The sequence below is a fragment of the Elephantulus edwardii genome, unplaced genomic scaffold (assembly GCF_000299155.1).
Source record: "Elephantulus edwardii isolate Elephantulus edwardi_28Jun2011 unplaced genomic scaffold, EleEdw1.0 scaffold00286, whole genome shotgun sequence".
Classification (NCBI taxonomy): Eukaryota; Metazoa; Chordata; class Mammalia; order Macroscelidea; family Macroscelididae; genus Elephantulus; species Elephantulus edwardii.
In genome coordinates this window covers 1347274-1367906 of record NW_006400036.1, presented here as the reverse complement: position 1 = coordinate 1367906, position 20633 = coordinate 1347274, and the positions used below count along the sequence as shown (strand labels likewise).

The following is a 20633-nucleotide window of genomic DNA, read 5'->3' as shown; positions in this document are numbered from 1 at the left end:
GGCAAATTTTACTTAAACGTTTAATAAATGCTTCACATTATTGAATACTCTAAAATAATGATTAAAAATGAATGTAATTTATAGACAAATTCAAAATGATGTTTTTATTCACAAATATACATAGAAAGATAAAGATATCTCTATCATCTATCTCTTATCTATATTCCTATATCTATCTCTATATTTATATATCTATCTCCATCTATCTCTATACCTATATCTGGTGGCCTAATGACAAGAAGCTGTACTACAATCCAGAAGTCATGCAGTATGAGGCCACCAGCTGCTCTGCGGGAGAAGGATGGGCAGTCTATTCCTGTGCGATTAATTGCCTCTGTGTGTGTGTGTGTGTGTGTGTGTGTGTGTGTGTGTGTGTGTGTGTGTTTTCAGGATGCTGAATATGTAAATAAATGGTGTTTGAAATTACAAAACTCAAAAGACATTGCATTGGGAAAATCTGTCAGAGAACTCTCCAAAGTGCTACAGAGCAAAATTAGCAGTATAAAGACTAAAATGTACCTGCTCACAGCCATGGTATTTCCAGTTTTCCCCTATGCATCTGAATGTTGGGCAGTGAATAAGGATGACAGAAAAATTAGTGATATCTTTGAATATTGGCGTTCAGGAAGCCCATGGAAGGTTCCATGGACGCCAAAAGAGCAAACAAATCTGCCGAGAAGGAAGTGCCCCCAGGGTGCTCCTTAGAGGTCAGGATGGTGAACCTGCCTCCCATGCTTTGGACAGCTTGTCAGGAGGGCCCAGTCCTTGGAACAAGATGTCAGGCTGGAAGAATGGAGGGTCAGAGAACGAAAGGGAGACACTTAATAATACAGATGGGCACAGTGACTGACACAGTGGGCTCGAGCACATCAGAGAGTGAGGATGGCACAGGATGGGACAAGTTTCAGATCTGTTCTTCATGAGGTAACCATGAGTCACGGTCAACCTAACAGCACCTAACAACAACAGAAGATTATGAAGCTCTCGGCTCGCCCCCTTATGCAACCCACAGTGTGTGTTGTTAGCTGTCATCCAGTTGATTCTGACTCATGACAACTTCATGGACACAGAAGAGAACTGCACTCCCTAAGGTTTTCAGTGGCCATGATATTGTGGAAAGCTTGTCTTCTGAGGGGGCCTCTGAATGATTTTGAACTGCCAACTTTTCAATTAGTAGTTGGGTTCTTAACTATTTGAACCACCCAGGGCTCCTTTTCAGACTATTGTGATTATTGTTTTGTATCGAAACCAACTCATAGCTGACTCTCCCATGGGTTTTCAGAGGCAATATATCTCATAGGAGGAGATTGACCATTTTTCTCCTCTGGAGCAGCTGGTGGATTTGAACCATGTGCCTTTGGAATTGTAGTGCAGCTTCTTACCACTAGACCACCAGGACTCCTTTTAGTACTACATTAAATAATGACTTCTTGTTGTTGTTGTTGTTGTTGTTATGTGCCATTGAATCACTTGCGACTCAAAGCGACCCTATGTTCAAAAGCCCTAAACTCTGCTCTGTCCTGTGCCAATTGCACTGTCTCTGACACTCCCATCCTGATTACCCCAGTCACTGAATCAGTCCACCTCATAGAGGGCCTTCCCTTCCTGTGCTGTCCCTCCACCCTACCAAGGATGATGTCCTTCTCCAAGGACTGGTCTCTCCTCACAACATGTCTAACAGAGCCTCAGAATCCTGGCCTCCAAGGAACTGCACGGTTTAACCCTTTCCAGGATGAATCTGATTGTTTTCCTAGCAGTCCACGGTACTCTCAATGCTCTTCTCCAGCACCACCGCTCAAAGGCATCAATTCTCCTTTTATCCTCTTTGGTCATTGTCCAGCTCTCTGATTGATAACAAGTGGTTGCAAAGACCATGGCCTGTATCAGATGCACGTTAGTCTCCAGAGAGACACTATTGCTCTTCAGTACTTTGGAGAGGTCCCTAACAGCAGACTTTCCCATCGCAATACACCTTTTAATTTCCTGGCTACTGGTGCCAAGACAGTTGACTGTGGAGCCAAGCAAACTAAACCTGTGAACAATCTCAATCTCTTCACCATCCATCCTGATGCTGCCAATTGGTCCAGTGGTGAGAATCTTTGTCTTCTTGACATTGAGCCTCAATCCATATTGGAGGCCACAGTCCTTGACCCTCTACAGCAAGCGCTTCAGGTCCTCCTCAGTTTCAGTAAGCAGGGTTGTGTCATTTGCATAACGCAGATTGTTGATAGATCTTCCACCAATCTTGACCCCACATTTCTCCTCATAGAGCCCAGCCTCCCAGATAATCTGTTCTGCATACAGGTTGAAAAGGTATGGAAATAGGATGCATCCCTGGCGTATGCGCTTCCCAATTTTGAACCATGCAGTGTTCCCTTGCTCTGTTCTGACAACTGCCTCTTGGTCCAAGTATAGGTTTCTCATTAGCACGATCAAATGTTCTGGGATTCCCATTCTTCTCAGAGGCAGCCACAGTTTATTATGATCCACACAGTCAAATGCCTTTGCATAATCAATGGAACACAGATATACATTCCTCTGGTATTCCCTGCTTTCAGCTTAGATCCATCTAACATCAGCTACAATATCCGTAGTACCATGACCCCTTCTAAACCCAACCTGGCCTTTTGGCAGTTCTCTGCTGATATGCTGTTCTAGTCGTTTTTGGATAATCTTCAGTAGAATTTTGCTTGCATGTGAAATCAGTGATATTTTTCTATAGTTTCCACATTCTGTTGGGTCACCCTTCTTTGGAATGGGAACAAATATAGATCTGTTCCAGTCAGTTGACCAAATGGTTGTTCTCCAGATTTCTTGGCACAACGTGGTAAGCATGTCTAGTGCAGCATCTCTTAGCTGAAATATGTCAATTGCGATGCCATCTATACCTGGGGCCTTATTTTTTGCCATTTCCTTCAAAGCAGCCTGAACTACTTCTTTCATCATCATAGGCTCTTGCTCATATGTTGTTTCATGAAATTCTTCTGTGTCTGCCAATTCCTTTTGATACAGTGACTCAGTATATTCTTTCCACCTTCTTTTAATACTTCCTGGATCATTTAATATTCTGCCGAAAGCATCCTTAATTATAGCAACTCAAGGTTTGAATTTCTTCTTCAGTTCCTTGAGCTTAAGAAATGCTGAGTGAGTTCAGCCCTTTTGATTTTCTGACTACAACTCCTTGCACATTTCATTATAATATTTTACTTTGTCATCCTGTGCTGCCTTTTGAAATCTTCTATCCAGCTCTTTAGTATCTTGAATTCTTCCTTGTGTTTTGGCTTCTCTGTCTCCAGTGCAATTTTCAGAGTCTCTTCTGACATCCATTTTGGTCTTCTTTTCCTCTTATGTCTATTGGAAACTATTATACAAAAAAAATCCTTTACTAATAGAAAAAACCCACACAGAGACTTTATTATTCCCCATCAGGGCAGGTCTTCCAGGGGCAGCAGGAGGCGGCTGTGAGGGCAGGGCTGTAGAAGCTGGGGCAGTCCTGATTGCCGGCGATGAGGGGCTTCCTTAGGACCACGATGACTGAGTCCCCACGCTGGAACATCATAGAGATATAGTGGTCCCTGTTGACGGGCTTGGACTTCTTCTTGCCCTTGCCATTCTTGGGGATCTCAGTCCACGTGTCCTTCACATTCTCTAGCACCATGGTGCAATGCCTGTCGAAGACCTTCACGCGGCTCAGGAGCTTCTTGTTGTGACAGTTCATGAGCATTTCTGTGTTGTTCTTGACTGACTGCGTGAGCACGGAGAGCGGGCCTGTGTGAAACTCCTCCTCCTCTTGCTTCTGCAGCTCCTCTGGGGTCATCTCACTCTTGGGCTTGTTGAGGAGGCTCATGGTGCTGGCTGTGGTCTCGGATTGCTCCCATTCCTATATACAAAGAATTCTTAACATTTGAACTGAAGAGATTAAGAGTAATGAACATATATTGAAGGGTCTAAAAAGCAGATTTCTTTAACAATAGAGGACAGGGAAATTTCTCTTATACAGATGATCAGCTTTTTGCAGACTTAATTTACATATATTATAAAAAGGATTTATCATCAGCACATGAATTTAAGTTCTTCTATGTAAACTTGAAGGAGCCTGTGACACAGTGTGTGATGTGGTAGCACTAGCCACTCTGGGAGAAGGATGGGCAATCTCTTCCCGTGAGTATTTAGATCTTCATTATATGGCCTATTGGCAAGAAGCTCTGCTGCAATCCCAAAGGCACGCAGTTTGAGGCCACCTGCTACTCTGAGAAGGGAAGATGGACAGTCTCCTCCTGTGTAACTGCCTCTGAAAACCTTCTGGGTGGTCAGTGATGTGTCAGTTCCAACTCTATGGTACAAAACAACAAACCCAATGGAGAGTGGATGTGAGTTGGACTTCACAGCCATAAACTTGGGGAAAGGAAACTTTACTTAGGGAAGTAAACTTGGGTGAGGCCAGCACCAGGGCTTATTCTTCTTGCAGGGAATTCTTCCCTTTTGCAGTGGTTGGTCCCTAGGTATTTGTGACCTTGTCATTTAGAGTGAGACTCCAATGTAGGGGTGAAGTAGGAGTTTCCCCCATGGACCTAAGTAACATTCTTCTTACTTAGTAGTATACTCTTCCTTAGCCAGTCGCAAGATCAGCCACTGTTGTTTTTACTCTTCATTGAGGCTGTAGATCCACACAGCCCCTGGGTGGTACACATATTTTGAGCTTGACTGCTAATCAAAAGGTTAGCAGTTGAAACTCATCAGTCCATGAAGAAGGCTTTGTGATGGGCTTCTCTAAAGATTACAGCAAAGAAAACCCTGTGGAGCTCATTTCTACTCTGTAACAAGTGAGTTGGCATCAACAGCAACAGATCTGGTTTTTTTGTAAGTGCCGCAGGTAGACGTATAGTCTTGGAGCATTGTCCTCAGGACTCCTCAGCCTGGTTTCTGTCTTCGCTAATCGCCTTGTGTCCAGTGCTCCCGTCCTTACTTGCCGTCACTGAAGGACTTGAAGCCCTCAGAGTCCGTTTCTGATCATCCCGTCCTCCCAGGTGCTGGAATTATACTGCTTTCCTCTTCTTTCCCTTTCTGAGTTCAACTTCTCTCTTTCATTAATTTTTTATAAAGTTTAATTTCTACCTTTGTCAGATTTTGAAAGAAAACTATTTCCCCCCTTGTTTGAGCCAAAGTCATCAGTCACAACATCTTTGTTGTTACTGTGCATTGTTTAGTTGGAACTGATTCATAGCTTACATTCCAGTAGGTTCTCAGAGGCAGTAAATCACCTGGGAGGAGATTGCTCATCCTTTCATGGAGCATCGGGTGGATTCAAACTGCATACCTGGGGGTGGGTGTGTGTGTGTGTGTGTGTGTGTGTGTGTGTGTGTGAGAGAGAGATTTGTATTCCATTCCACTAATCGTATTTTAGGAAGCTTTGCTGGCCTAGTGATAAGGAGTTGCACTGGCAATACAAAGGCACATGGTTCAAGCCCATGAGCTGCTCTGCTGGACAAAGATGGACAATCTCTTCCCTTGCGATTTATAACTCCTGAAGCCCCATTGAACCGTCAGCCATGAGTTGTTTCCTGACTTGACAGCACATAACAACAATCTTTTTTTTTAATGATGCGATTCCACTGTGTCCTCACTCTCCCGCTATCTCACTGAAGTCCTTATTGCACTATCCTATTGGTTTAAAGACTCACTTCCATTTCAGAAGGATTAAATGAGCCAGTGTTGGCATGCATCCAGAGGAGAGCTGTGCTCCACAGGGTTGTAGATGGCTGTGATCATTCAGAAGTAGATCACCAGCCCTTCCCTTCTGAAGCACTTCTGGCTGAACCTGCATCACTAACCTGCTTTTTGATCAGCAGCTGAGTGATTGCACATTTGTAACCAAGAACGTCTCAGAAATACTGTACTTTGAGAAACGAATGTGCCTTTTTATAACGCCCATCCCTCCTAGCTCCTCAGTTTATAGCTAAACACTAGAAAGTAAAATAATAGGGAGGCGTACTTTCTCTTTATGTATTTGGGGGGAAAGCACAACAAAAAAAATCTTTTCTTTCTACACTTTTTTAATATTTGAATTTTTTTTCCTACTTTCCTTCGCCTTACTTATCATCTCTATTAACCTTCCAGGACTGATTTCTTTCTGTGGATTTTTATATTAGTGGTCTTAAACCATTATGGTCTTTTTGTGATTGACTTTATCAACTCAACATTATTTTTTCTAGTATCATCATTTAATAAAGAGTAGGTGTTATCTTTCTCGTCGTTTATTTTGAATGGTGTCTCTATTTTGCATATAGTATATATTTATGTATGGTTACTTACATACTGCATTTTAAATACAAACGCAACTCCCAAGGTCCTGATTGCTTAAACAAAAAAGAGGCTTCCAGCCCACAGGTGATTGTCAGCGAATTCTAGGAATAATACCAGAGCACTTTATTGTGCTCATGCAAAACCTATACCTGAACCAGGAGGCTGTTGTACAAATAGAGCAGGGGAGAACTGCATGGTTTGGAATTGGGAAAGGAGTGTGCCAGGGTTGTATTCTCTCTCCACAACTGTTCAGTCTGTATGCTGAGCAAATTATCCGACTCTAAGAGGAGGAATATGTCATCAGGATTGAAGGAAGACTCATCAGTAACCTGCATTATGCAGATCACACACACACACACACACACACACACACACACACACACACACAAATGAGGAGGACTTGAAGCACTTGTTGCAGAATATCAAGGAATGCAACCTTCGTTATGGATTGCATCTCATTGTCTGGAAAATAAAGATTCTTACCACTGGAGCAGTAGTCAGCATCATGATGAATAGAGAGGAGATTGAAACTATCAACAGCCTCATCTTTCTTGGATCCACTAGCAGTCATGAAATAAGGAGATGCATTACATTGGAAAAATCTTCAGTTAGGGACCACTTCTAATTATTGAGGAGTAATGATGTCCGTTTGAGGACTAAGCTGCATCTGATGCAGGTCATAGTCTTTCTGGTTACTTTTTATGCATCTGAGAGCTAGAAAACAAATAAGGATGACAGAAAAAGAATTGACACCTTGGAACTGTGGTGTTGGAGAAGACCACTGAACATCCCAGGGACAGCCAAGAGAACAAACAGATACGTCTTGGAGAGGGTGCAGCTAGAGTGCCTCATACACTTCAGGCATGTTGCTAGGAGGGGTTTTTCCTTGGAGAAGGAAGTGATGCTGGGAAGGGTGGAGGTTTGGAGAAGGAAAGGAAGACCCTCAGCCAGATGGATTGACACGGTGGGTGACTCCTGCAATATGCTCTTGTGTGTCAAGAAGTGTAAGAGGTGCAGGATGGAACAGGGTTCACACCTTTTGTTTATAGGGTCTCTATCAGTTGTACTCAACTCGACAGCATCCGACAAAAACAACATACTTCATTATCTGCTTGCTTTTCGATAATTGACTGATTTAGGGGTGGGGATGATCATTTTACTAATTTTAAATTATCCATTGATAATTTGTTAAAGATAACTGACTTAATGTCCGTGAGCTGAGCTGATGATATTTGTTCCAATTGGACATTTGTTATTTAAGTATATACTGTGTTTGTTTTTGGTAAGGGTTAGATTTCATGTGTTAGACATAGCATTGGATTATATATTAAAACATATAACATGACTATTTTTAAAAACTAAAGCCTTTAATATGTCTGGACTTTTTCATTCTAATTCCTAGACACAGTGAAGACGATTACATGTTCGAGTACTTTGATCTGCCGTGTAGATTCTGAACTTGAGTCAGCATTGGCACTACATGACTGCGCTTTCCTGTCTTGACAGAACCTGGGGTCGCTGTTCTCCATCCGGGTAGTGGGACTCTCCCTCACCTGCAGCTACTTGTCCCCACAGGATGGTCAGCCCCTCTGTCACTGGGCAGTCGACAGGTAAGGGATTATCCCTTAACCGGGGAGAGAACAGACGTCCTCATTTGAGTCTGAAACTTAGAGTCTATAGAAGTACATAAGCGTAGAAGCATGTGTATGACTTTGCGGCAGTGTACCAAGAAATACATAAACATAAACTGAGGCTGTGTATTAGTATAGTTGGTTACCGTGCTGGTTAGTCTTGATCATTTGCCTCATTGCTGTCAGCTGCCATGTTATGTGCTTGTACACATTGATTGTTTTTTAACCCACCTCTAGAAAGGCCCATAGCAATGACTGCCTAACACATTTGGTATTCCTTTGTTGCTGTTGTCATTAAGGCCCATCGACTGACAACTCGTAATGACAGTATGAACCACAGACAGACACCTTATCCCATCCCATGACCACCTCATGGGCTCTGCCATGCCTGAGTCCATGGTTACAGCCACTGTGTCATTCCATCTCATTGAGTCTTCTCTTTCCTGGCAACTCCACCTTTCCCAGCAGGAGGTCTTTTCTAAGGACTGGTCCCTCCTGACCACATACCCACAATATGTGAGGTGAAGTTTAACCTCCTGGCCTTTAAGGAGCACTCTAATTGCACTTCATCCAAGACAGATTTGTGTGTGGTTTTGACCAGCACCACAATTCAAAGGCATTGGGGTATTCCTTTAGCACCTACCAGACCAGAATCACTGTGTCAAGTCAATTCTGTCTCCGAGTAGAACTGCCCATTGGAGTTCTTAGGCCGTAACTCATTATGGAAGCAGAGTGTTCTTCCTGGGGAGCAGTAGGCAGATTCAAACCAATGACCTTTTGCTTGGTAGTAAACGCCATACAGAGCATCACCAGACCATCACCAGAGCTCCTTCCTTTAGCACCAGAGGGGAATGAACACTCAGCGTGGCATTCAGTGCTGAGTATCTGTGTCACGTGTTCCCTTGGTACCTGGGGCTGCCACGGGGGACTTGACTTGCGTTCCTGTAGTTACCAGGCCCTCAGACAGCCCACTCCCATGGAACTGAGACTGAGCAAGCCCACAGGCTTCACCTGAACAACATCTAAGAAGTGGCTCTGCTCTGTAAATTCATTTTCCCCGTTTGCAGGCCTCCCTCCCTCTTTTGTTGTGAAAATGACTTAGCACGATCTTTAGGTCAAGAGACCTTGGTTTTGCAGACTGTGTGATTCTGGTTGGGAGGCCAGTGCTCGGGCAGCAGGATGCTCTGTGTTTGCTGATGGGCTTCCTTACTCTCCACTCAGGGCTCTGCACCTCAGGAAGCTGGGTGGCCCCCCCCACATCAAGCTGGCAGTGGAGTGGGATAGCTGTACCAAAGAGCGGTAAGTTCAACTGAGTTCTCTCCTTCAAAGGAGTCCTTGCCTACACAGATATGACTTCCTTGAGCGCAGCTTTCCCAGCATGAATTGTAGGCAATGTGCACATACTCTAGCCCTTCTAACCCACCCATCTTATTTTTTTTTAATTGCATGTCTTTATTAGTTTGCATACAGCGTACATTGTGCTTCATGCATGTGCATTGTGGTTGTGGGGGGTTTTTATTTTATACTGGTTTCTTTACAAAGTTCATATACATTGTTTTTCACATCAGATCTTGGATATTTCCCATTTCCTTAACCCACCCTTCCCTCCACCCATCAAATTGTGTGATCCTATGATTACAACCTCCGCCCATCCTCACCTCTCTGCTCCCACCCTCTCCATGTACATTGTTTTATACAATGTTTTTCTTTCAGTTACACCATATTTCACTCATATGTATTGTGATGTTTCCCCCCTTACAATCATCTTACTAATAATTACATTTGTGAAATCATATAATCCAGCTACTTCATGCTTCATGCCTTTTTATCCACATTGTAGATAGCCAGTTTCTGATTTGCCTATCCCTATCAAACCAGCACTGTGAGGGATCAAACACATTCCTTTTACTGAGGAAATTTCTGTTCAGTTTGGAAGCTTTGAGCATCCGTGTCCACAAGTGTCCATCCTTTTGAGATGCCCCTGGGAGAGTCATGATGCTGATGGTAGTTACACTTTTAGGGATGGTGATGAGGGACAGTGAGGTGGCTCTTTCCCTTTGGCCAGCTCTGCTCTGGGCACTTGCCTTGTCATTGTGCTGTCCAGTTTGTCCTGACTCATGGTGTCATCATACATGACAGACAGAAATGCTGCCCAAACCAGCTCCACCCCCCTGACCGGGCAGAGATTCCTGAGTAGATTGCTAGGTCTTTCTCCTCTTTACTTGGAAACTCTGCTGTAACCAGCTCAGCCCTGGCACGTGGGTGGGGCTGCATTGGCCGGGAATTGAAACTGGGTCTCTCACATCGAAGGTGAGAATTCTGCTGCTGACCCCCCACCCCCCCGCCCCCGCCCCCCTGAACACTATACATACGTACATACTTGTAGCCTTTACTTCATTTTCATTACACATGATATAGTAAACCCAGACAATGCTGCCCCCACTGAGTCCATTCTCTGTCAGCTTTCTGAGGCTGCAGACCACCGACCTTTAGTTTCTGTGCAGCATGCGACCGCCTCTGCCGCCAGGGCTTCTGATGAAGTGAGGCACTGCTGTGGTCTGGTTTTCGCTGACACAGGGAGGTTAAGGAGGTGCTCAGCTTGTTCGTGGTAAAAACTGAAATCTGAAGCCAGGCTGTCTGCTCTTGATCATCATGCTTTGGGGTCTCTATAGCAGCCAACTTTGAAAAAAGACTTTTCTTGGTCCAGCAAATACTGATCTAGAAGGGGTCAAGCCTTGTAGGGCACAGGGAAGATGAAGAAGCCAAGGAGCTTGTGTCCCGAGGAGCTGGTCTGGGAGACAGAGGGCTCACAAAGAGAGTGAGTCCTGAGTCAGATGTAAGTGCAGGCCCCTCAGAAGCCCTTGGACCAGGTGTGCCTTCATCTCACCTCGGATGGCTGCCTTTCTCCTGCTAGAGGTAGAACTTAGATAAACTGCTCTTGGGGCTACAAAGCAACCCTGTCCTTGGGCTCTCTTTCCCCACAGCCTGTTCGGGGGCCCTCCAGGAGGAGCGGGTCCAGGATGCAGAGAGTGTGGGGTAGCAGCAGCAGCAGGTGTACCAGTAGCCCAGCTGCACCGTGGACCAGTGCTTCCAGTTCTACACCAAGGAGGAGCAGGTCCAGCCCTGGCCCTCAAGGGCAGGGAGGGGGCTGGCTGCTGCAGGGGGTGGGCCATCTGCCAGGGGCCCTCACTGTCCTGGCGGCCTCCTTTCCAGCTGACCCAGGATGATACGTGGAAGTGTCCCCATTGCAAAGTCCTCCAGCAGGGGACAGTGAAGCTAAGCCTGTGGACCCTGCCTGACATCCTCATCATCCACCTCAAGAGGTTCTGCCAAGTCGGCGAGAGGAGAAACAAGCTCTCCACACTGGTGAGGTTTCCGCTCACCGGCCTCAACATGGCCCCCCATGTGGCCCCGAGAAGCGCTGGCCCCCGGCCCGGCCTTGGGCCCTGGCCTTCCTGGAAGCAGCCGGTGTGCCTGCCCAACGGATACCCGCTGGACTTCCTGTACGACCTGTACGCCGTCTGCAACCACCACGGCAGCCTCCAAGGTGGGCATTACACAGGTGAGCCTCATCTCTGGGAGCGGCAGTGTGACCACCTGTGGGACTGTGGGGTGAACACGGGGCACCAGGGGAAGAACCTAGAACCCAAGCTTATTCGGGCCCTTGGCTTGAGCTGAGTGCTCACTGCACAGGTGCCTGGAGAGAGAGAGAGGAGACCTAAGCTGGCGCAGAGCAAGGCTTGTGGTCGTTAGAATTCATTCCAGCTGAATGAAGCGATATACACTGCCCAGCAGTTGTTGGAGCTGAGAGGGTGGCATTTGTCTTCACTTGTGACTCAATGAAGGAGACGAGGTCATCTGATTTGATGGTTTGGCTTGTATGTTGAGTTAATGTTGAGTTGCCTGTGATTCATGGTGACAGAAGAAAACACTGGCCAGTCCACAACCATCCTCATGATACTCACACTCGAGTCCATGGTCTCTTTACAAATTTGAGAGCTCCTCTTCCAGCCCTGGACGGTTCTCTCTGTGAGTCGTAGGGTTTAGATCAGACAGTATTCTCTGTGAGTTGTAGGGTACACATGGGCTAATTTGTGGAAGGAGATCACCAACCCTGGTCTTCACCTGGAAGCTCTGCTTAAATCTCTCCCCCCTGGGTGGCCCTTCTGGTATTTGAAATCCTGGTGATGGAGTGGACAGCATTGTGGCTCATTCAGGCCACCACAGTCCTCATGGACGGTGATTCAGTTTGGTTATTCTGTGGTACGTGTTGAATCCCTTTGGGTCGCTTTAGAAAGACAGAAACAAGTAGTTGAGTTAAGGGTTCTGAATTGTGTCAAGTTATCCTTTTAAGGACTGAAGAGAGAGTGTTGTGAGTGGCCGTTTTTCTCAGTTACTTGTTTCCTTGTTTCTTCTACACTCCCATAGTGATATGATGAAGCTCTGTGAGAGCTGCATGTAAACAGCAGCTGCTGCCAGTGGTGGTGGAGTGTAACCACTGCACAGACTGTAGTGGAGACAGAGCCTTCTGACTCCGAAAGGTTTGGGCATCGTCCCTGCCAGTGAAGGAGAGCCCCCCCATGAGGAGAGAGCAGAAGCTGCAGTACCAAGCAGGGGTCTCAAGACTGGACAGTGAGGCGTTCAGAGGGTGGAGTGATGCCGGATCAGCCTGGAATGGTCAGGACGGTGTGAGCGAGCAGCTATCACTTCACAGGCAGCCGTTTTGTGCTACTGTGTTGCGACTTGTTCTTCTGCAGCTGCTGGTTCTGGTCTTCTGGCCCCTCATGGACCCTGGGTTTTCCTTTTGTCCGGTGCTGGGGCCCTGGGAAGAAAGAGCAGAGCCCATGTTGCAGGACTGTGTGTTCAACAGGAGAGGTGGGCTGCATGGAACCTTCCTAAAATGACACACTCTGCTGGGGTTTAGCCACCGTGGTCCAGGATACGAGACTGTGCAGAAATGAGGGGAGTAGGTGTGAAACTCAGACTTCAACCTCTAGGCTGTGAGACATGCGCACTGAGTTTTCTGTTGCCCAGGAAGTTCTTTTCTGTCCAGTGACTCTCTCCACAACTTCTTTGATTTGCATGATAATTCTGGGATATTTATGACTGAGCCTCAGATGAGTCACTTGCTTCTCACACTGCAGCCCCTCAGCAATTAGTACATCCACATAACATGCATTTTACATAATTCCCCTTATAACCCACTACTGTCCAAATGATCCCGACCCATAGTGACCCTCCATTAGGTCTCCAGGGATGTAAATCTTTATGGGGGGTGGGGGGGAACTGCCCATCGTTCTTCCACAGAGTGGCTGGTGGATTTGAACCACCTGCCTTTTGGTTAGCAGCTCAACACTTAACACACGACACCACTAACCACCTAAGGTTCCTTCTAATTGCCATCAGTTGATAGTTTTTAAAAAACTGTTACCCCATTCAGTATGTCATAAATTTTAAATGAGGTCAAATAAAATACCACCTATCTAAACAAGTCGTGTAAATGATGAATTGTATCATGACCCAGAATGCTCCTCCATTTATATGCACGAGTGTGTGTGGGAGAGTTTGTATATAAAAATGTACAGCTAGTTACCACCCTAAGACAGGGAGTCCTTTTGAAGCCAGTTATGACATAAGACAAATATCTCATTTAAAAATGATTGCCTTGTGTTAGCAGTAGTTTCATAAATCACAACATTGAACATCTGTGAGTAAACATCTGAGAATCATAACAGCAAATTAGGCCACAGTGTCACAGGTGGTGCACATTACTGATGACCAGACATGGAAAGAATCAAAGAAAAACAAAAAGATCAGAAAGTCATAAATATGCTTCGTTGTAAATAGTGATAATAGGGACTGTCTACATATACAAACACAAACTAAACAAATGTTTGAAGAATAGTTGTTCTTATTGTATTTAATGCATCATGGACTATTCTATTCTACAACAACTAAGACTATTTTACTTTTAAGGAGACCTTTACAATGTTTATGTGCATTTGGTTATACTTGATTATGTAAGTAATATAGATGTGCACTTGGAAGATTCTCTCAAGAAAGAGAGGGATACTACAGAATTTCTGGCTGGATGATACGGGACTCCCTTCTATTGGAGATGTTCACCGAGCAAGAGCTACAAAATAAGCCTTTGATTTAAAAGAATATAGGAATGGATCAGTGAGACCAGGGGAGCATAATTTGTGGATCATTTTCAATCCCAGAGTTCACCTGTGGCCACACACAGGCTGACTTCTTGTTGCTCGCAAGCAGGTCTGTGTTTCCTCTGTGTGTTGGTGAGCAGCTCCCTATCTGTCTGGTTCCCATCACTGAGGCTCGGGGTTTGGCTTTTGCAGCCTACTGCCGGAACTCTGTGGACGGCCAGTGGTACAGCTACGATGACAGCGCGGTGGAGCCGCTGCGAGAGGATGAGGTCAACACCCGAGGGGCTTACATTCTGTTTTATCAGAAGCGAAACAGCATCCCTCCCTGGTCGGCCAGCAGCTCCATGAGAGGTAGGAGAGAGGAAATTGGGAAGTCATGTAAGGAAATGGTAAGATGCTCCCTCAAACATGAAGGATGCATGGCAGGGAAGGGTCAGAGACGAGGGGCCAGTTGTTGTTGTAGAGGTCCTAGGCCGCAGCCCAGATTCCTGTTTGCAAGGATGTGTGTGGACACATTGAAATCTGAAAAAAGTCATCATTTGTACCTGAGGTGACGCTTGGCAATGTGGAATTCTATATTCCCAGTCCTATGCATTTCAGCCCAGATTTCATGAAACCATCAGTATAAGCTAAGGAGTTCCCTGGATGGCGGGAGGGATTACAATGAGCCAGTGTAGACTCTGGAGCCCAGTGCTGCTGTGACGTGTGGGGCCGCTGTGAGCCACATCGGCTCCACCACAGCGGAATAGATAAGGGCACCCGCTCTGGTCCTTCTGGAGAGAGACAGGTGGAGTGAGGCGGGGCCTTTTCTAGGACATGGAGCTGCTTTACCACATCCAATGATACTTTCATTAGATTATAAAGTCCTCTGGGTGTGGGGTGGGGAGAAGGTCTAAACATGACCTTCCTGTGTGATTTGTTTCACTCCACAAAGCAGCCTACTTTGAGAAGAAGGGACATTTTTTTCTTTCATACTTATATTTTGTTCCCAAACATATCTGGAAAAATAGTAAAATAAAACTAAGAGTCCCTGACAGGTGTAAATCAAACCACAAGCAAAGTCCGGCTTTCTTTAACAGAAAATGATTGTCAGAAGAAGGATGGAAAAGATGCCCCATTGATTACTGGTGACAAGTCATTTCTTGAAAGCATTTCGGTGACCAGCAGCCTGAGTGCCTTTTTTTGTGCTCAAACGGCCTCCCTCGGTTGTCAGGCTCAGTCACATGAACAACTAGGTGCAGGTCAGACCCGTTACTGTGGACTTGACTCAACTCTTGATGACCCCACGTGCATCAGGGGAGACTTGTGCTCCAGAGGATTTTCAGAGAAAGGTTTTTCATAAGCAGGTTGCGAGGCCTTCATTCTAAAGTGCCTCAGGTGAACTCAAATCTTTTCCTTAGCAGCTGAATGGGTTAATTAACCTTTGGTACCAACCTGGGGTTTGATCAGTGACAGGTTAGTGTGTTATTGTGCAATTCTTTTGTAATTCTCTTGATTCCAGGGCTCTGAGTTGGGGGTTTGGGTGTGAATGGGGCCAGCTCTCATTGTGGTCTCCCTGCCATCTGTGTCCCCTGCAGGCTCCACCAGCTCCTCCCTGTCTGATCACTGGCTCCTGAGGCTCAGCAGCAACAATGGCAGCACCAGGGGAAGCATGAGGTCCTGGAGCCCCACCCCCTCCCCCTCCCTGCCCCCCATGCCAGACTCACTTGTCTTCACAAACAGCCACTTCCATCAGGAAAAGGGTACATTTACCAAGTTGGTCAAAATTGCTGAATTCATTGTCCTTTTCTACAAAAGCTCTCAGTTATTTCCCATTTTAAGAAAGTGTCTGCATTTTACAGCTTTGGGTATAAAGAATCAGAGAGCTCTGGTGGCCTAGTGTGTATGGAGTTGTGTTACCCACCCAAATCCACCAATTGGACCATTCAGATCCTCAGGAGAAAGATGTTCAGTCTCCTGTGGTGTAATTTTAGCCCCTGAAAGCCCACTGGAGGGTCAGCTGTGTCTCCTTTCCAACTTAATGACACATAACATCAACAACAACATTAAGAATCAGTTATTAGATGAGGTTCAACTCTCAAATATGGTCTTCGCCTATTTACTCTGGGCACAGATTTGCTCTTTCTCTGTTCTTTCAATTTCGTAGTGCTGCTATAAGAGAACAGAGAAGGAGTTTCTGGCTTTAAGAACACACATATATTGTCTCTCAGCACTGGTGGCCAAAAGTCCAAAGCAGGGTCTTGGCGGAGTTGGTTCCTTCCTTGTCAGGAGCCTTGGACACTCCTTGGTTCCTTTGCGTGCTTGGCCTAGAGAAGAGCCTCTCATGGCATCTGTCCTCCCCGTGTGTGTGTGCACGCACATGCATGCTACAGTTTCACAACTCAGAAATGGTTACGTTTAAAATCCACCCCTCACTGGTATGACTTCAACAGAGCAATCACATCACATTAGATAACAAAGGACAAATATGTGTTTTTGTTGTTGTTGTTTACATACCTTCAACTTGGAGCCAACTCCTATCTGACCCTCAGTGGGTTTTCAGAGGCAGTAAATCACATGACAGGAGACTGATCATTTTTCTCCCAAGCAGAAATTTAACCTCATTTAAACTGCCTGCCTTTGCTTGGCAACACAACTCCTTACCCCCAAGGCCAACAGAGCTTCCTTGACAGTATTCCCTTGTTGTGCTGTCACATGCTGTCAAGTTGAATACGGCCCGTAGCAATCCTGTGAACAATAGATCTGAACCTTGTCTTGTCCTGTACCATCCTCACAATCTCTGGACACTTGAGCTCGTTGGTGTACTCACTGTGTCAATTCATCTGATTGGGCTCCTCCTCTCTTTTGAGACGGACAGCACTGAGAAAATCTGTAGTCAGGGACCTGTTGAAAGTACTAATGAGCAATGATGTCAATTTGAGGACCACTGTGCACCTCATTCAGGCTTTGGTCTTTTCAGCCACTTGTTATGCATCTGAGAACTGGACGGAGAGTAAGGATGACAGAAGAATTGATGCCTCTGAGCTGTGGTGTTAGAGAAGAGTACTGAATGTCCCATGGATGGCCAAAAGAACAAACATATGTTTTAGAGAAGGCGCAGCCAGAGTGTTCCTTGAAGGCAAAAATGATAGAGCTTCATCTCACATACTTTGGGCATGTTGCTAGAATAGGCTGTTACTTGGAGGGGAACATCATGTTTGGAAAGGTGAGGTCTGGTTAAGAGAGGAAGACCCTCCACCAGGTGGATTGACATGGTGACTGCAGATATGGGTTCAATTATGTCAGAGATTGTGAGGATGGTGTGGTTAAAGATAGGGTCCAGATTTGCTGTTCATGGTATTGTTGTGCGCCATACTTGACTGTAGAGCATCTAACAACAGCATTGCCTTGAACAGATTTCAGCAGAGCTTCTAGATTCAGATTATGAAGAAAGCATGCGTAATCTCTTCTTAAAGTCAGCCAATGAAAACGTACCATGAATCCACCACTATTTTGGGGGAGGACACTGATGCTGGTTGCTTGGCTGGCGTCAGCTGTCAGACAGGTCCTCAGGGTGGGGACTCAGGCCTCTTGCTGCCTGTGAGTGTGGCCTGGGCTTCTTTCTGTGAGCCCCTGCCATGCCCACCGATCAGCACCTGCTAGTGTCCCTGTGAGATCACAGGTTTAGGAACTGGCTGTAAAACTATGATATAAGCCAGACCCTGACTTTAGTGATGACAGTGGACATACTTTTTCCAAAAAGGGGCTGCTCTTTCTGTGGGAGTAGAAAGTAACCAGTCCCAACCCTCTGGGCATGCGCTATCTTTTCAGTGAGCAATTGAAAATGCTTTTATTGAGTGCAGGGATGTCCCCTCACTGGGCTCAGCATGGTGATGGCCTGCTTGCAGTTAAAGTGGGGTGTTCCTGGGGACTCCCTGCATCCTGTCCAATCAGATGGAAGTTCACTGAGGCAGTTGCCTGCAAGCAGTGGGCGGTTGAGGTCCTGACCTCTCTGGTGTGGACGCCCTAATGCTGGTAGAACTTTTCTCCTTCTCTTTTGTGGGAGGTAAGCCCTGCCTGGCTGGGTGACAATGCTGATTACAGATTACCAGGTCCTCATGTGCCTTCACTCTCCTTCATGCCCGACCTTGCTTTCAGTAATTTACCCTAAATTACAGGATGCTCAAAATTGCCCTCGATTGGGATTTTTGGTAAACTTTTTGTGACCCTACAGGAAAAGCTGTAGGTTGCTTATCTGACTACTTTGCCAACCCCCTGGAGCCTGAGTTTTAGAAGGAGGAAGGAGGAGGCTTTTCTTCCTAGTTCATTGTGATTTGAAAGCTCCACTGAAACCAGTGTCGTAGCAACACACAGCCTCCACTGACAGGTGGGGGGGTCTATGTGAGGTGCATCAGAGGGGAAGTGCCACCCAGCCCCGAACCGCCAGCCCCTCGTGCCTAGAATCCCAACAAACACGAACAATGTGTTTTACCGAGCCCACGACCACTCACAGGACTCCCCGATGTTGCAGAGTAGAATGCCCCTTGGGGTTTCTTGGCTTTAATCTTTCTGGAGGCTGGTCTCTAGGTTTCCTGGTGCTCTGCATTGTGCGTGCCAACTGCCAGCCTTTAGGTCATCAACCTGTCCTAGCCACGCAGGGCCCCTTGCTCAGGACGAGATCTGATATAACAACAGGTGCACAGTGGGCATCTGCCAGATGAACAGCATCGTGGCAGTCACACTTTCCCGGACGGCATTCTCTGGATACTCATGTCTTGCCATCTTTCTCAGCAGGACTGGAGTCCAGGCTGTTGTCACAGGGCATCCGAGGTCGAAGCATCAGCATGAAGGCACCCGCCTCCTCCCGAGCCAAGCATGGAACCTTCAAGACCATGCCCCTGCGGTGGTCTTTTGGAAACAGGGGGAAAGCAGGCCGAAGGGCCTCCGTGGAGCTGGTGGAATACTTGGAGTCCAGACGGAGACCCCGATCCACAAGTCGGTCCATCGTCCCTCTGCTGACTGGTGCCTCAGGCGGGGAAGAGAGGCCAATGGTACCGAACCCAATCGCCACTGTCCACAGGGACAATGAAGGGAGTGTGCGAGCCAGTGTGTACACCTCAGCTCACCCCAATCACTGTCCAGTCCCTGGACATTCAGAAGGCCTAAATGCTGCAAGGAAAGGAAAGGAAATCCCAAACCAGGACATTAGACTGCCCAGGAGGTGGGACTTGCCCCTCACTGTGGCGTCCTCAGTGGAGAGTGAGAAGCCGACCCAGGCCGAAGGCCAGAAGGTCAGAAACTGCACTGCTAGGGGCCATCTGGGAAGTGGCAGCGGTGTGTCCTTGCCCAAGGAGCCGCCCAGCACTACAGGCTTATCTAGATATAGTAAGGACAGTTGCAGGAATCCAGGCACCAAGATGAAGGCTAATGCTGAGGAGAGGCACTTGGAGACAGACACATCTCAGCAGCGCACACTCACACTCCTGAGGTCCATGTTTTTTAAGAAGGAAACCAAGAGGAGGGGTGACCAGGCAAAGGTTTCCCTCCAGGCGTCCTCAGGGGCCCTGGTGCACAGCGGACCTGGCACAGTTTCCCTGCAGGTCGGAGAGAGCCCAGCGCCAGACACTCTGGAGAGGCATGTGCGCTCTGCGCCCAGCTCCTTCAGGCTGCCCCGGAAAGCCAGGCCCGCTCGGGCCAGCACACAGGGTGCCTCGCAGTGCAGCATTCCTGAGGATCAGGCTGCTCATGGTGCTTTGCAGAGGGTCAAGTACCACACGCTCTCCTTAGCCCATAAGAAGACATTACCAGAGTCTAGTTTTTGAAAGCACACTGTGGTGAAATGGACTGGCTTTCTTGGAACGTTGCACTGAGCTGCTCTGATTGTGGGAGTGCACCAGCAGGACATACTGCATTGAGAGTAAGGGCTTTTGGTAGGTTTTTTTCCCTCCCACTTCTAGACTTCCAGCACCTACTGTCTAAATATCCGATGTCCATAACCTTCCTGTATTGTTGGGTACTTTTCTACTGCTCTGGTGGCCTAGACCTTAGGGAGTTGTACTGATAACCAAAAGGTGGCATGTCTCCACGGGTTCTAATTCACCGGCTGCTGTGTGGGAAATACACTCACAGAATGTACAGCTTTGGAAAACTGCTGGAGGGTTTTCCACTCACTTCCTACTCAGTGAGACTTGGAATTTTTTTTTTTAAACCAAATTGTCCAGGCCACTGGAGGGTGCTGCGTGGTCAGCATTGCCATTTCAGGGCCAAAACTTGGACTTTTTTCATTCTGAGATGTGAATACCAAAGATCCTGCTATAGAAATACATTTGCACCTAACTCTGGTTGAGCCTAATTAAAATTTTTATTATTTTTGTTATGTCAAGTATTTTCATTGAATATTCCTTAAAAACTCTTTTTAAAGTATTGATTAATTTAGAATGGTTTCCTAAGGCCTTCTCTGAGAAGCCCATTAAAGAGGCAGAGAAAGGAAATGGATTTTAAGCAGAATTCCAGGAGAGAGATGGAATATAAATGATTGCGGTTTTTGAGAATAATA

The 20633-nt window shown here is 46.4% G+C and overlaps 1 protein-coding gene and 1 pseudogene across 1 annotated transcript in view; one reads left to right on the top strand and one right to left on the bottom strand.

Annotated features, from left to right (window-relative positions):
* The window catches only part of LOC102852882 (ubiquitin carboxyl-terminal hydrolase 43-like), an 80032-nt gene extending 60133 nt beyond the window's left edge, over positions 1 to 19899 (top strand). The window contains 7 exon segments of the mRNA XM_006900519.1: positions 7810 to 7913; positions 9156 to 9247; positions 10919 to 11049; positions 11148 to 11496; positions 14291 to 14449; positions 15676 to 15840; positions 18869 to 19899. Of these exon segments, the coding sequence (XP_006900581.1) occupies positions 7810 to 7913; positions 9156 to 9247; positions 10919 to 11049; positions 11148 to 11496; positions 14291 to 14449; positions 15676 to 15840; positions 18869 to 19899 (2031 nt within the window).
* Positions 3416 to 3847, bottom strand: LOC102874955 (annotated as a pseudogene).
* Positions 19900 to 20633: the final 734 nt, after the last annotated feature.